This window comes from Coptis chinensis, chromosome 8, assembly GCF_015680905.1.
Source record: "Coptis chinensis isolate HL-2020 chromosome 8, ASM1568090v1, whole genome shotgun sequence".
NCBI classification, from domain to species: domain Eukaryota; kingdom Viridiplantae; phylum Streptophyta; class Magnoliopsida; order Ranunculales; family Ranunculaceae; genus Coptis; species Coptis chinensis.
In genome coordinates, this window is record NC_141463.1 from 26,579,293 (window position 1) to 26,596,444 (window position 17,152).

The 17,152-nt window shown below is 37.5% G+C and overlaps 1 protein-coding gene, 1 non-coding gene and 2 pseudogenes across 4 annotated transcripts; 2 read left to right on the plus strand and 2 right to left on the minus strand.

Annotated features, from left to right (window-relative positions):
• Positions 1-5,923: 5,923 nt before the first annotated feature.
• On the plus strand, positions 5,924-6,120 carry LOC147480801 (U2 spliceosomal RNA). Its single transcript, XR_015207069.1, has one exon. It is a non-coding gene; the product is annotated as a U2 spliceosomal RNA (small nuclear RNA).
• A 3,158-nt stretch (positions 6,121-9,278) lies between these two features.
• Positions 9,279-9,428, plus strand: LOC147480802 (U2 spliceosomal RNA; annotated as a pseudogene).
• A 399-nt stretch (positions 9,429-9,827) lies between these two features.
• LOC147480803 (uncharacterized) lies at positions 9,828-11,144 on the minus strand (annotated as a pseudogene).
• Positions 11,145-11,410: 266 nt separating this feature from the next.
• LOC147480804 (putative pre-mRNA-splicing factor ATP-dependent RNA helicase DEAH2) lies at positions 11,411-16,708 on the minus strand. Of its 3 annotated transcripts, none has more exons than XR_015204600.1 (8): positions 16,287-16,708; positions 14,711-14,913; positions 13,520-14,604; positions 12,807-12,932; positions 12,481-12,719; positions 12,246-12,364; positions 11,854-12,065; positions 11,411-11,761 (listed from the first exon to the last, which is right to left on the minus strand). XR_015204600.1 is itself a non-coding variant. In XM_086577465.1 (7 exons), exons 1-7 carry the CDS (start codon positions 16,566-16,568, stop codon positions 11,939-11,941), a joined length of 2,181 nt encoding a protein of 726 aa, XP_086433591.1. In that variant the 5' UTR covers positions 16,569-16,708; the 3' UTR covers positions 11,411-11,938. The 3 variants fall into 3 exon arrangements, 1 of the variants encoding a protein (XP_086433591.1); XR_015204601.1 differs by having other exon boundaries at positions 11,510-11,749; XM_086577465.1 differs by having other exon boundaries at positions 11,411-12,065.
• Between the last annotated feature and the right edge of the window lie 444 nt (positions 16,709-17,152).

Sequence of the window (17,152 nt, forward strand, 5' to 3'; positions counted from 1 at the left end):
AAGTATTTGAGACTCATATGATGGTGTATACTATCCTCAATTTGAGGCATTGATGGCGTTACTCCCTTTCATGGTGACTCGGCTTTTCGAAGTACTTTTCGGGGGATAGTAGTGGCAGTGTGGGTGGTTTTAGCACGGTACTTTAATAGCTCCCTTGGTGGCTTGATGGTATAACATCCTCAAATTTTTAACCTTGGATTATTTTACCTATTTTTATAAATATATTTTTGTGATGCTTGTACTCATGATCTTGTAACTTACTTGTGACATTTTTTTTCATCTTGCTTGGACATTTGCCCCGATTTTCAATACATTGATTCTAGTGGGGAGAGACAGGGGGAAGTGATGTCGGGAAGAAGTCTCAGATCTTGTGGTACTAGTGAATGACAAAGAGAGAATCTTGGAAGCTAGATGTAAAGCCAGTGCAAACGGGACAAGTGAGTTTGACTTCCAAGATTATAGGGTCTAGTAAATCATTTTCGTTTGGTCCAAGTTGTGAACTTGGATGGCTTATCCTTGGATTCCTTTGCTTTAGGTTGGGTGTTGGTTCTACCTTTAGCTAGTTTTAGTAGATTAAAGCTTTCATCATCATCATAGGCTCGATCTTTCATGACAGTGCTATTACTCAAATATTCGCGCAGATGAATATTTGTCTGTTTACTCAAATATTCTTCGTTATGAACATGATTTATGTTCAGTTTAGTTCAGTCAGACAATCTGCTTCAGCCCTTGTTAGATAGATGGAAGAACCGTTGATTACATGAAATTATTTGTTTGTTAAATTAAATGAGTATGTGTCTGCGATTTTCTTAATTAGCTTGTCATTCAAGAGTTAATTATTACAGGCTTTAAGCCTTGCTAGGAAGAACTGCTTATAAAGAAAGCCTATGATGATGATGATGGCCGCTATTCATCTCGGTATTTTTTCTCTCATAAAGAAAGCTAGATTTGTGATGATTTTGGCATTCCTTAATGGTTACATCGTCAAGATAGCTTCCTAGTCCAATGTTGATTTTATTAAATGTGATAACACTTACTGTATGTTGTAAAATTCCCGATCCTTTATTATGGCTATCGATATCATAACTCTTACTAGTACAATGCCATGAACGACATAGTCATATATAGCCTTTCTTTGTTACAGCAGTAGTGGTGGACGAGTAGAAGAATAGTCTCAAGATGAATGGTAATTTTTCAGCAGATACTCATTTAAACCACTTTTCTTTGGGACTTGTGCTTTTGGACCCTCCAGTTTCAATCACACTAACAGCAACTGGAGGACGTATTTCCTTTCAAGTTGTAATATAGTTTTTAAAATATATTTCCTTTCAAGTTGTAATAAGTGGAGGACTTATTTATTGTGTTTGTAAGAAATATTTAATTTCCTCAAATGGTGTATATATTTGATATCATGTTGATTATGGGAAAGTATTGAAAATACAAGGAGATTGTCGGGTATGACAGGATGTAATAATGTAGTTTATGATACATTGCAGGTATGACAGGATTAATATTATGAAAAAGTATTGAAAATACAAAAAGGAGACTCTCGCCTTTTTTTTTTTTTTTTTTTTTTTTTTTTTTTTTTCAAAAGATAGTTTATAATATGTAACTTCAAACACATAACATTTGAAATACAAAACTTAAAAGTTACATACAACACAACATACAACATTGAAACGTGAAGACTTTGGAACTTGAAAAATAATAAGACAACAAATAACTTTATTTATTGGTTTGAACTTGGAAATAATAAGACAACAAACAACTTTATTTATTGGTTTGAACTTGGAAATAATAAGACACCAAACAACTTTATTTATTGGTTTGCACGCCATTCCCACAAGTGATTAATTAAGCGTGGTTCTAATTCTCTATGCTCAACTCGATTGTGCATATAAGCTAAACGTTGTAGGACTCTTATAAATTCAACATTACTAGTGTCTCGTTCAAGAACAATATGTGGGACAGCAGCCTCTTCATAATTATAGTCCCTTGTAGGTGGTAAATCTCCAAACTCTTCTGCATGCACATATGTATGTCTTTCTTCTTCCACAATCATGTTATGCATAATTATGCATGCTGACATAACATCATGCAACACATCTTTCTCCCATAGGCGAGCTCGACCCCTAACAATGGCAAATCTTTTTTGAAGAACTCCAAATGCTCGCTCAACATCTTTCCGTAACACTCTTGCATCTGTGTAAAAAATTGTTCTCTTTCACCTCTAGGTTTTTTAATCGCTTTCACTAGTGTAGACCATTTAGGATATATACCATCCGTCAGATAGTAACCAATGGTATAGTTTCTACCCATGAGAGTATAGTTTGCAGGAGGGGTAAAACCAAACATGAGATTATTGAAAAGAGTAGAGCGCCACAAAACATTAACGTTATTATTAGTACCTGGTAGGCCGAAGTAAGCGTGTCATATCCACATGTCGTAGAAGCAAACCGCCTCGAAAACGCGATGGTTGCAGCTCCATGTCTTCCAGTGTACTATCCTGCCCACTCTGTTGGACATGCTTCCCAAGTCCAATGCATACAATCGAGACTACCAAGCATTCCTAGAAACCCCCTTAGCTCAGCAACGTTAAGCAACCTTGCAATGTCCTCCTGGTTTGGTTCTCTCAAATATTCGGGACCAAATGCCTCCACTATATGTTGGCAGAACAATTTTACATATGAGAGTATGGTTGATTTAACAATGCAGAAATACTGATCCAGAAAATCAGCTGGGGTTCCGTAAGCTACCGTTTGCAATGCACACAACATTCTTCCCCGAGATGACAATCCGACTTTACCAGCTGCGTCAGATTTCTTCTTCCAAACGTCACTATGTTGCCTTTAGGCGACTCCTAATCCTCAAGAATAGACTCGACTACTTCGGTCATGATCGTTGAAAATGCCTTCATCATATGTGGGATTCGGACCAAAGTAATCAGCCTTTAGACGAGCATTGCCCATGACTCTATTACGGTTACGATACTTGCGTCCTGCAATAGACCCTAGACGGGGCCTTTCAGGTTGAATGACATTATTATAGATAGCAACCGTTGCAGCAAGATTTGCTTGGATGCCAATAGCTGCGGTATCCAAAAAATCTTGATCTTGTTGGTAGAATTGAAGAAAATGATTTCTTTGATTAATAGCATCATTGTTTTCATTATCAGAAGAGTTGGAAGAATGATGATGAGAAAGACCAGCTCCAAAGGCCATTTTCCTTAAGATTATACAAGAAAGAGAAAATAATGAACGAAGTAAGAAGGTACATTGGAATGGTATATGCTTATTATTGTTTATATAGACAAATGAAATCTAAAATTGAGGTCCAAATTTTTTGAAGATAAGATTTTGGAGAATGGAGATTGGAGATTGGAGCGAGTGCCACATTTATTTCCTGACTTGGAGAGAGTGCCACATTTATTTCCTTGGAGTGAGTGCCACATTTATTTTCTTGGAGAGAGTGCCATATTTATTTCCTTGGAACGAGTGCCACATTTATTTCCTTGGAGCGAGTGCCACATTTATTTCCTGACTTGGAGCGAGTGCCACATTTATGATTTTTTAGTTATAAATACGTATCCATTCTCATCATACAATTCACACATTTCTCATTCTGTTTTGAACCAACAAAAAATAAAATCTCATTCTCTCAGTTTTATTCTCATTTAGTACTAAGCTTGTTTTATAGCAATGTCTTCTAGGAAATCGTCATTTAACCCAATGGAAGACACAATTTTAATTGAAGCATGGTTACAGTTCTCTATTGATCCAATTACTGGGATCAACCAGTCCTATAACATGCTCTGGGATAATATTGCGAATCACTACGAGACAAAGAGATTGAAGTTCTGTTATATTCATCGAACCAAGAAAAGCTTGGAAAATCTTTGGGGAAGTATCAACAAAGCTATAACTCTGTTTCGTGGTTGTGTCCATCTAGCTGAATCATTTAACATTTCTGGAGCAAACGATGCACATATTGTAAGTATTGATATGAAATTCACTAGTATTGTTAAATTTAATTTGTATTTCATTTAATATTACAGTTTGTATAATTTTTCTTAACAGATGACATAAGCAAAATAGATGTATGTCGAAAGGTCAACGGGTCACAAGAATTTTACCATGGATCACGCATGGGAACTATTGAAAGACAACCAGAAATGGGCTCCACATGAAGTCTCACCGACACCTGGCATCTCCATTAACAATATGGATTTCACATCACCCGCATCAGTAAACATTGGTGTCGAGACTGGGGCAACACCTGATTCTGGTATGCCAGGAAATCCTTCGTCGACAAGGGTACGTGGGCGAGACAAAGCAAAACAAGTGAAAAGAGCTGAATCACAAAATACACCCAGTCTGAAGAATATTGAAGAATACTCTCGACGAGCGATGGAGGCTATTGAAGACTCGCGTGACCGCGGGAAAAAAGCCTATGAAGTTTATGAATCCAGTGAAAAAAATTCTTCACGTGGTAAAAATAAAGAAAAGGAGCCAACCCTCGCGAGATTGGAGTGGGAGTCAAAAATTATGACCACAAATACTTCAGATATGACACCAGAGGGGAAAATATATTATAAGGGGATGAAACGTCAAATTAATTTGGATATGCAAGCACGTATGTCTGGTGTATCAAGGAACTTAGAGTTCACCGAATCACCTAAGATTCGATTGAAATTGAATATCTTTTGGAAGTGTTGTGTTATTTCATGCCATTTTAATTTGTGTGTGTTGTAATAATGGAATGTTTTTTTTTTTATGTTATGCAATTCGTTTTATTTTATAATTGTCAATTAATTTGGAAAATTTTGTTTTAATTACGCAAAAACACACACGGCAAAATTAAATTAAATTGAGTAATAGGATACATCCGTAATAAAATAGAAGTAGTGGGGGTAGTGTAGTAATTCACTGTTCTCATAATTACCATGTAATATGGTGGGGACACTTTGCAAACCACTCTACTTCAAATGGCGCGGTTTGAAATTGCATATTGCATTCCACGCCACTTGAAGTGGTGCCGTTTGAGTTTTTACAAACCACTCCACTTCAAGTGGCGTGGAATGCACTCTCTATTCCTCCATTTCACTCTCTATATATGGAGAGTAAAATAGAGAGATGGGGGGCAATGACCACCGCCACTCCCTCCAGTTTTGAAGGAATGGGGTGCAGCCTTACAGAGATTAATATCTGTATCCGGTTATAGAGGAACCGGACTCCTTTAAAATAGTTAGATATATTTAAATATAGTATAACAATGGGTCAATGGTTATGAACAAAGCTGTCAATGTCCCATCTGATGAGTCGCCAAGCTTGAGGATGAGCCGATGAGGACCTGCTTGAATTGGAGAGTATGAAGTCAACAACGGTGTTAGACAAGGCTGTGTGCAAGACGTTGATCTAATTAAGGAAGCACCTTAAAAAAAGATTATAACTGACTAGTTATGTTTCCCATGATATTTGGCATAATTCTGTGAATGTTACATGTGTGTTCAGTTTGATGCAATGGTGCCATACTGCCATTACATTATCCAAATACATGTTACACCCAAAAATGATCAACTATGTAAGCCATATCCTAACAAATGCTAACACATATTTCCAACAAATTTTCATTTCAATTTTGCCTCTGTAATGAACGACACGAACTATCAGAGCAATATAATATCAATGACCAGACAGTAGACAATCTATTGTTTATTATTGACTACGAAATCTGTGCTAGCTAGAACGCCTAGAAGCATTCCATTAGAACTCCAGAGGCTCTCAGCCTCTCACACTGCGCTGCAGTCTGCACTGCATTTCCGTAATCAAGCGTTCAATGTATGCCTTTGTCCCACACTGCATAGCAAGAACACGTAAACTGGGTGCTGGGAGTATAAGATAGGACTTCAAAACCTAAACAAAGCATACCTTTCTCGGCCTTTTGGCTAAGATCAAGTGTAGTATCTGTTCTTATCAGTTTAATATCTGATATGTGAGCCGGTAGTGGCTCACATGATATTAAATTAATGTTTGTAGGGGGAGGTTCCATAACAGTAGCTTGCTGCTGGGTTCTTCATGTGTCGCCTATGCTTAACACTACTGCACAAATCAAATACCAAGTTTCTTGATAACAGACTGGTCGGCCTTTAAGGCATGATATGGCTAAAATTCTGAAGACGATCAGTTTCAAGACCAAGATTATACAATTTGAGCAGGGGGCTAGCTGACGCAGTCTCCCAAAAATTCAACTGGACTGGGATAATGAGCCAGTTGGTTCTTTATTTGTATGATGCTACTGGGATACTGAGCCAGTTGGTTCTTTATTTGTATGATGCTTGATGCTTCACACTCTATAGTGACTACTGTCTTTCTTCATATAAACATATAAACAATATTAATCATATGAAATTTATTTTCATTCAACAATGTATCTAACAAACAATTATAAATCTTCACCATTGGCTTACACCCAAAATCATTCAACCTATAAAACATCTGCACCACTTGTTTCGCCGCCTTATTAACTTTCTTATAACAATTTATCACAGCAATGAAAATGTCTTCAGTACAATTAACCCCATCTATGTTCATCCTTTGTAAAAGATATTGAACACCATCTAATTCATTTTCGCACTGGAGTTTATATATCATGGTTTGGTAAGTCGAGTGAGTGTGTTAAATGAGTTGGTGTTTGTTATTGACTTGAAATACTCAAATGCTAGTGTTATGTCTTTTTCATGGTTCAATCTTTTTATCACGACAGATTCTTCTTTGGAGGAAGTGGATTTGAGTTGGATAGTAATCATAGTGGGGATTTTTCTGGAACTTTAAGTAATAAGGAACATCCTTGTTTCAAGTGCATGTTTGAATGAATTCAAGTTCTTGACTAACAACCTTCACCAAAAAAAAGTTCTTTGACTAACAAGTAACAACAAATGAAAGCTGGAAACTGATCTTTGGTTACAGATAGGATGAGAGTGGAACATTTTTTTGCCATCTCAAATTCTAAGCTTCAAATTAGGAGGGTCTGTGAAAGTGTGAAGTTTCCAATTGCCTCTATGATATTTGACTGACTCAATTTTCAGTATCTTCTTTGGCAGGATATAGTTTTTCTGATATTTATGAGTCGGAATTTCAGTCACGGCTTTTGAGTAGGGCTGGAAATGGTGCGGGTTTTGACCCGAATCCAACCCGATCCAAACCCATTTCAACGGGTTTGGACCTTAATAATGAGTCCGAATAAGAAAATGGGTCGGATATGGATTATCCATTTTAATTCGGATTCAAATATTTAAACGGTTCGGATCCTCCTAGATCCGAATCCAAAATATAAAATTTTGTTAATATATCTTCCAAATAATAATAGGTCTCTTGTTTGTAGACACGTGGGTGATTGAGAACTTGTGGTTCGCAATTCGGGTCGGGTCGGGTCGGATCCGATTATCCCATTTACAAAAATGGTATATAGATCCGGATCTGGTTTTGTATTGAAAAAATGGATATGGGCATGGATATAGTATGATCCGACCCGAACCCGCTCCATTTCCAGCCCTACTTTTGAGTGATTAAATAGTGTCGATATTGACGATGTTAGTTTGGTAAATAAAAAAATTAAGGAATAGTGGGAATATGTTAGATAGGTCTGTGCTATATTTTAGAAAACCGACAAAAAATAAAAAAGTACCAGCGAAATATTTCCTTAACACAATTCACAAAAAGTTCATTAACAACTAACAAAATCCTCAAGTCTAAAAGTCGTGTTGGTTTGCATATTTCTTAATACTGATATCCACAATCAACATGGCGGATTAAGTTCGACTCTCAAAAGTAATATGATTTTGTGATGAAAGCTATTAGTACCGAATAATCACTGATAGTCGAGATACACAGCAACACTGTTGACTGGAATTATTTTCAAAACTTCTTATTCACTTCTTATTATAGGTTTAATCATATAGTGCTTGATCCAGATCTATCCACTTGTCTCAATCTATACAATTATCTCAGATTAATTACTCCTTAATTACATATACAATGCTTCTAGTTCTTGAAATCTCTTTACAAATATATGCTCTTAGATATTTTCACAAGTTTCCACTTTCCAGACAATTATCTAATACATCTTTAATATCGTATAACAATGGCTATAAACAAAGCAGTGAGTGTCCCATTTGATGAGTCGTCAAGCTTGAATTAGAGAGTATGAGGTCAACAACGATCTATCTAACAAAATAGGGAGGAGTGGGAGGGCATATTCCACGTCATAAGGTGAGACGTGGTCGACACACCTTCTAACCATAGCCACTCAAAACTCATGGAGGGTGAATTAAAAAGTTTTTATAGGGTGAGTTAAACAGTTTTTCTCACCTCACCCACCCCCACACAAAAAAATCAACATTGGACAAAATTTTTATGGGTTGAATCTTTTATGGGCTTGGAACCATGAGGATGGGCTCAATTAAAAAAAAATTGTAATAGTGGGGTAGGCATCAAAAATCAGCCAAAAATTTCGGGCTTATAAACCGTTTGGCCTCCAAATTTGACAATTTGTGCATCGCGATGATTGGTGACCCAATTGATGTTATTGGGTTTATGGATAATGGGCAATTGGGCCGCTTTCGCTTTAACGAAGTTGTTTCGGCGAAGACGCCACATACATTAATACCGGCGCGCCGACGAAGTTGTTTCGCGTCGGCGCTGGTCGGCTTTGCTACCGGCGGCGCGGCGTGTTGTTTCGCGTCAAGACACGCAGCGTTTAAGCATCGACGCTTTGTGCCAATGGCACGATGATGAGCGGATCGGGATAAGAAAGCGCCGGCGTTGAGATCTCACGAGTCGTAGGCACGGGCATACCCTAGTATTACACAAGGCTGGGTGCAAGAGGGTGATCTAAGGAAGCACCTTATTCTAAAAAAACTAAACTAGTTTTGTTCCCAATGATAATTAGAATAATTCTATGTGCGTTCAGCTTTATGCAATGGTGCTCCCTAACAGTCATTACATTAAAACATACATGGGATACCAAAAAATATCAACTATGTAAGCCCTATCCTAACAAATGCTAACAAATCTTTCCAAAAAATATCTATTTCAATTTTGCCTCTGTGATGTACCATATGAAGTATCAAACCAATATAACCTCAAGGAATAGACTTATAGATCGATCTATTGTTTCTTATTGACTACAAAATTTGAGCAAGCTAGAAGCATCCTTAACTCGAGAGTTGGTTAAACTGGGGGCTGGGAGTATAAGACGGAACTTCAAACGATAACCAAAGCATACTTTTCTCGGCCTTTTGGCTAAGATCAAGTGTAGTATCTGTTCTTATCAGTTTAATATCTGATATGTGAGCTAATGGTTCACCGCTAGCTGGGTTCCTCATGTGTCGCCTATGCGTTGCACTATTGCACAGGCCTGGCTCACCCCACCAAATCAAATACCAAATTTTGATGATTATACAAAATTATGTATGAGAGTTTGCATTCTCAAGATATCATTTTAATGACCAAGATATTCAATATAAAATATATGTTAAAGAAGGGAGGAGTAAAGGGATATTTGGTATAGCCAATTGTTTTATTGGGGTGAGTTAACAAGTTTTTTGGGTGTGGGTGAATTTAACATGGGATGTCTAACATCCATTTTATTTGTTTTTGGGGAGCTGAATTTTTATGGGATGTTAGACTTTGGAAACATGAGTAGAGAGGGGGTGGATGGGCGGAACATGAGTTCGGCACACACATATATGTGCCGTACGTACTACTGCGCACTGTAAAGTAGGTCAAATTAGTAGGGCTGTGTATCATTGCTGCAAAACAACAGTTATATTGTAAAATAGGTCAAATTATTAGGCCTGTATCATTACTTGTGGCTAGCAGCAAAACATATGAAGTCAGATTTTGAATTAGTTCAATCCCAAGTACCCTTGAGAAGGGGACTAGCTGATGCAGTCTCCCCAAAAGTTATCAATAAGTCGGAACACGAGGCATCTGATGGTTCCCCTTCAGTTCCAGTCCCAACTCTTCCTCAATGTCATCTGAAGCTGCTATAAGTAGGAACTCACGCCCTTCATAGTTCAAAAAGTCCTGGGGATCTGCCATAGTGTATGAGTGTATCTCAATTTTCCAAACTGACCTTGTAAGTGGGCTGGGCAGACAGCCTTGCGCTTTGTCTCAAGTCCACTAAACCGGGATGATGAGCCATGTTGACCGGGATGATGAGCCATGTTGGTCAGGGTTCTTTATTTGTATGATAAATGATGCTTCACGCTCTATGCTAAGTGACTCTTGTGGTTCATTTTTCTCCCCTTCAGGAGGGAATTCATGCTTGTAGATCAAATGGGTGTGCATCTTTTTACCCGACTCATGCCTCAAGATTCGATAAACTCCTTCATCCAATGCTCTTGCTTACCCAATGTTCTTGCTGGAGAAGTGTGCTTATGTCTTCTAGTTTTTGGGATTAACTGTATTACCCTAGATGACCCAACTAGGATTTCCCCCACTATACTAGATGGGGAATTATGGTCTCCTCCTAAACACACGGTTAACTTTTGGATTGGTTGACTGTAGCAACTAAAAATGACACAAATGTGTTTATTGTTTTCAAAAAGATAAAGTTCAATTTTACTTAGATGGGGGCAGTTGTGTTATTTTCAGTTATATAACTTAAAAATTAACAGTCAAACCAAATAAAAGATTTTGTATCATAGTCCTCTGCAAAACAAAAGTATTTGAATATGCTAGGAGGATCCAACAAATAAAAAGATTGCATATATTCTCATTCCAAATAAAGTACAAAAGCATTTGCAAGAGAGACATGTTATATAACTGTATATACATGTATACCTCCTTTAAGGGCATCCTTTACATCTTCGATTTTCGTTGTGACCATTTCTACAAATCCCCAATAAGGTCGGATTTTCTTGCTAGGATCTGGAAGGCTTTTCCTACCCATAAGGATGAGTCGAAGCAAGGGCTCTTTCCCAATATTTACTTCCTTTATTTGCATAAACAAACACATAATTAGTACATGATAACCCTGGTACTTAATTTGATCAACTCAACTTTCATCAAATTCACAATCTCCTAGTCCAAATTTCCAATGACCCTCCACAACTAACTTACTACTTACCAGATATTTTTTCGTTCCAGAAAACAATAATTGATAAAATCTAATTACGAGGGATACACTTCGTCTCACGTATTTATAAGGTGATTTAGGTAGTCAGTCCTCAAAAGACGTGGTTGCTTGTACAAGAGATGATACTTCCTTTTCAAATAGTAAAATTGTTGTGGAAACGAATACTGGAAGACAAAACCTAAACGAATCAAACTAGGATATAAAAAGCCTCTTGCTCTGTTGCTCGTCCAAGTAATATTTCGTTTATCCGGAAAATAAAAACATAATACCCTTGTTGATAAAATTTGCATTTCATTTAACTGAAACAGTAGCTGATTAGAACACCAGTAAGAGCCTGTAGAAACAAGAGGATGAGGTGTTTCTACCTGTGTAACGCAATTTTCCCTCAACTTTCAGATATAAAAACATCCGTAGTTAAATGACTTAAATCTAGTACAACATGAATTTGTGGGAGCAATTTTGTTTGGTACTAAACCACATTAATCATACCACAAAAACCAACCACTCCAACCAAAATTATAGATTGCAGACTTGCAAGCGTACACAATTAACAGGACGACTGAACCTCGACTCTGACTCAGGCAGTGACCTCTTTGTGCCCCTGAACACCCTGCATATGCAACTGAAGAGACCTGAGTCAAATCAACCTAACCTTCCCTCAATTGCAGTATAAAACCATCTGAAGGGGAGACCAAATCAATAAATTAAACTTACTTCCAGCTCATTTATCTTCAACAAGCTATCCTTTTCAACAAAGATGAACCCAACTAATGGTGAGAAGAAATGGACCGAGTCAAACTTATTTCCAGCTCTTGTTATCCTCCCTCTCCTTCTCACGTTTCTTGTAATGCTTTTCCAGGACACGCTTAGCCTCACACGAAGGGAAATTGGCAAGATCATAGTAGTGAGGTGCAATGTCGACTAGCCTGCAAAGCGAAGTGAAGGTTTAGCAATCACAGTTCATGATTATGCACATTTGCAGATAATACTAGTACTGCACAGGACTAACAAAGATATGCAACTAGTAAAGATGTGCCCGTAAATGTTAAATAGGGCACATGATAAAAACATCAGCCACTATAAACAAAATTATTATAGCAACTTACCATTCCCCACGAATATCTGTAACTGTACGAATAAAATTCCTGCTGGTCAAGACATACTCATTGTAAATGGCCCACTCAGGCTTGTGATCCAAGCAGTTTGATGGATGAAGGTGGACAACCTGCAGAACCAAGAAATAATAATCACCAAATTTTGAACCCTAACTTTTGATAAGGGAACAGCATGACGTTAGGATTTACACTACACAATCAAGAGAAATCTACACTTAAGAGATACCTGATTGTCTTTCACAGTCAAATAGTGACCAGCACGCTCAAGGTGAGCTACCTGCATAAAGTACCCTGCTAACATAGTTTTCTTTATGTTTACATAATAATCTCGACTGCTGAAATCTGTGCTGCACAGTTTTAAGTTGAATCTAGCCATGATGCGCACAAGCTGTTGCCTCACATTATCAGCAGACTTCAGAGCCCTATTATTTACAAAATTATCGTAGCACCACTGAGCATCCTCGTCTGCAACATACCATCCAAAAACAAGGTAAATACCAAATACAAGATGAATTAGATGCTGAATAAATGAACACATAACTTGGAACTCACTGTTTTGTTTGTACGCATGGTACACATTCAGAAGTGTGAGATGATCCCCGTCGATGTGGCCAAACCGTGCTTTTGCTTCATCAGCAGCTTTCTGAGCCTCCTTAGGCCGGACAAAGCAATTGGGTACTAGAGAAACAAATTGTTATCACAGAGGAGGCCCACGGTAGGTCAGCAGATGGATAGGAAACAGGAAAGACGCCATTTGCTTCATGAGAGAATAACTGAGAAACTGCAACCGTTTACATCAGCACTTATAATTTCTATGGTACATGGTACATGCCACCGAGAACCAGGAGTGGCTGATGACATCCTAATTGGACACCAGAAAACTCTGACGACCAAACAAATGCTTTGCATACCTTAAAAAGGTGTGCATTTGATGACACAATACCAAACCAAGGCAAATTTTTAACAAAACCTCAACATGTTTTCACAATTATAAATGTGTAGCATGGCCTGGTCGATTGACCCCCTACTGGGGAGGAGCCTTCACGGCCGATCCCTTGAAAAATTTAATGGTCCTCATAACTGGACTCATATCACAATCAAATACTCCAGTAAAGTAATTGAGAGTGCGTAATAAGTAATAACTTGGCGATGCTTATCTAAAACTAAATTCCCCACAAACACCTACCAAAGGCGCGACACTCACGGACTTCACCAATTTCAGTATAGAACAAATAGACAGTTATTAAAAATAAAAGATGACATACCTGACAGCATAGCTGAAATGGAGAGGATCTCATTTGAACAATTAAATTCAGGGCTAACAACCAGCATCTTTGACATTTGCGGATCCAAGGGGAACTCACTCATGATTTCCCCAAGTTTGGTTAAATTTCCATCATCATCTAGGGCACCCAAGTAATTCAACACCTCTAATGCGCGCATCAATGTCTCAGGTGCAGGAGGGTCCATAAAATCAAAATGGACAAGGTCATCAATCCCGAGTTTCTTCAAGGTGAGAACAGTGTTTGCAAGATTTGATCGAAGTATCTCTGGATATGTCTGTGGCTGAAGATCATCCTTGAAACTTTTCTCTGTGTAGAGTCTGAAGCATTTCCCTGGTTGTGTTCTTCCAGCACGACCAGATCTCTGGTGGGCACTAGCCCTTGAAATTGGAGATACCAGCAAGGACTCTACACGTATGCGTGGATTATAAACTTTTTGTTTAGCAAAACCAGGGTCAATGACATAAACGATACCATCAATGGTCAAAGAAGTTTCTGCAATATTGGTTGATACCACAATCTTCCTTCCAGGGGGACCACTGTCATTCAATGCAGGTGGAGCAGGATCAAATATCTTCTGTTGCATAGCAGGAGGAAGTGTAGAATAAAGAGGCACGACTTTGACAGGCCCCACCTGCTCACCTAAATTTGCAACTTCTTTGTTAATTTTCCGGCAGGCATCTTCTATCTCCTCCTCTCCAGTAAGGAAAACAAGTATATCACCAGCAGGCTCACACATGTGTATCTGCACAACTGTCCTAATTGCTGCCTCAAGATAATCCCTCTCAGGATCCTGTGTGTAAAAAATCTCCACAGGGTGAAGTCTTCCAGGGACTTTCATGAGCGGAGCACCACTGAAATAAGCCTGAAACTTTTCAGCCTCAAGGGTAGCACTCATTACAACTAATTTCAGATCAGGTCTATTTCTTAGAACTTCCTTCAAAAGACCAAATAGGACATCAGTTGCCAAAGTTCTTTCATGAGCCTCATCAAGAACAATCACTTTATAGCGTTCCAACAATGGGTCTGTCATTGCTTCTCTTAGGAGCATACCATCCGTTAAATACCTGTCAACCATGCAAATGAATATAAACAAAGTAGAGCACAGAAGATAATGAGAAATTTACAACACACTGTATAGAGAATCCCATATGTACCAAAAGAGCAACTTACTTTAAAACAGTTTTTGCACTACTACAATCTTCAAAACGGATGCTGTAACCAACTTCTTCTCCAATGGTCACATCCATCTCCTCAGCAACTCGACGAGAAACAGACATAGCAGCAACTCTACGAGGTTGAGTGCAGGCAACCATCATCTTCTTGCGCTTGTCTTGACTTTCCAAGTTAACAGCATCAAGAACAAACTGGGGTATCTGCAGAACCAATAGATTAAACATTGTTAAAACTTAGACAGAAGACGAGAGACTACCATGTTAAACCACATATAACTATACTCCCAAGTTTTCTATTGTAGTAGTATATTCAATATCAGTGCTTTGGTGAGTACTGTTGCTGAAGGGCTTCCACCAATATGTACCAATATGTACTAGATACTAACTAATAACTATAGTATGTGATACCAGTAGAATTTTCTAACACATGACCTAAAAAAGAATACGTCTCTTTTAGGACAGATGAAGCAAGAATTAAAAAAAAAAAATCATTTATGTAATGACGCGTTCTTGATTTCTCAGAGTTTCCAAGAAAAATAAGTAGAGGAAAAATGAACCGCACACCACAGAAATAATAAGAAATAAAGAAAGTATAAGGAAAAAAAAAAAAATACATCGGAATAATCCATAGCCTATTGCCAAAATAATGGAAGATGTTAACCAGAGTTATGACATACCATCCCTTCAGGTATTAAATATTATGTTCTATATCGAAGAAAAATTAAAACGAGAGCACCACAACATCAGTCCCTAAGACAACCAGTTTAGGATCTTCAACAATATTGAATTTTTCATAGCTTCTGAAAACAGTCTCATCAAATCTGCTCTCACCATTTTAGCCAATGGTTTGTTGGTCTTCATAAGATAAGACACTTGTCAATGGGTTCATAAGTATGATTTGAGCATGTGCAGCTCATACCACTAGTCTTCACTATTACGAGTGTACCAGACACATCCAAACCTAAAAGGTATCCTTTTTGTCCAAGGAAACCTTTTACAAAATGTCAAACCAAGTAGTAACATTTCATGGGAAAAAAGACAAATCAAGAAGGACCATTGCTACGTTAAGCACCAACAGGGTTTTATTTTTATTTTCATTTTATAACTGGGACAGGAAAACTTGTCCCATCCCAAAAGAATTTTCCTTTTACATGATTATAAATTTTGATCTACACACATTACATGATGAGTTTCATTTTGTCCATATTCTCCGAAATGGGACGTCCCAATAATTGCTATTTTTCAGAGGAATTTATTTCAGATTCCAGCAATCACTACATTATACAAACGGATTAAACAATGCAAAGGGAGTCCAAATTGTTTAAAAAATTTGCCAAAAGTTCATTTATCGATGCTTTTTAACAATGTGTTGACGATGCCCTAAAGATGTACACACAATAACCAAACATCTTTTCACTTCTATTCTCTCCAAAACATTACACTTCCCACAAATATATTTCATTCTTCGTTTCTAATTCAAGTAGGCTTTCCCACAAAATCAAAGCATAAAAATATGCATACAATCATACTACACAATAATAAAAGAAATAAAAAAGTAAAATAGAAAAACTAACCTGAGTAGTTTTACCACTGCCAGTTTCACCAACAAGAATCAAAGTTTGGTTGGCATTCAAAACCTGAAAAAACTCTTGTTTCTGTTGCCAAACAGGAAGGGACTTTCTCTTTTCAAGTATTCCGTAATAATTCGGTGAATAAGCCCGCCCCGTCCATTTATTTATTAGTGAGTTATTAAAAACTAGCCCACCATTCAACTTGGCTAGTTTTGCAGCTGATGAAACTGTTGTCTCGTCTACTACATCAAATAAACTCACTTTTCTTTTTCTCTCTGTCCCCATCTCTCTCTCAATCTAAAAAACCTTGAAACGAAAACTTTCTTCAGTTCATAAACCCTAGTTTTATAATAAGAATTTTATTCGGGTTTGGGTTAACGGGTCGTGTTCCACCCGGAACTTTATTGCCATCCTAGCTATAACCCGTGCCTACAACACGACCTTGCAACAGTGTTTATTATATTGAATAGAGGTGCTTATTATGTTTTAAAGATCTGTACATCGAAGCTTTAAGCTCAGTGGGTGAGAAATTAGGCACAAAGCAGACCGAATAACATCTCTCAATTTAGAATCACATTCAATCAAATAAATCTATGAATTAGTGATAATTTGTACCAAAAAATTAAATTTTATTTAAGTTGACCTACCTAGGTAGTCAAGACACGAATAAGAAGTGACTACCAGGACATCCTTGATAAGGCTCTCAATGGAAAAAACCTAAGCCACAAATTAAAAGCAAAGCGTCATGTATTAGATAAGATAATGGACTGAACCGAATCTAATCTTCTAGTACAAATAATATAACCCATAATTCTTCGGACTTATTCTAGAAGAAATTAGTTTTTGATGCCTGACTTTAAATCTTCAAT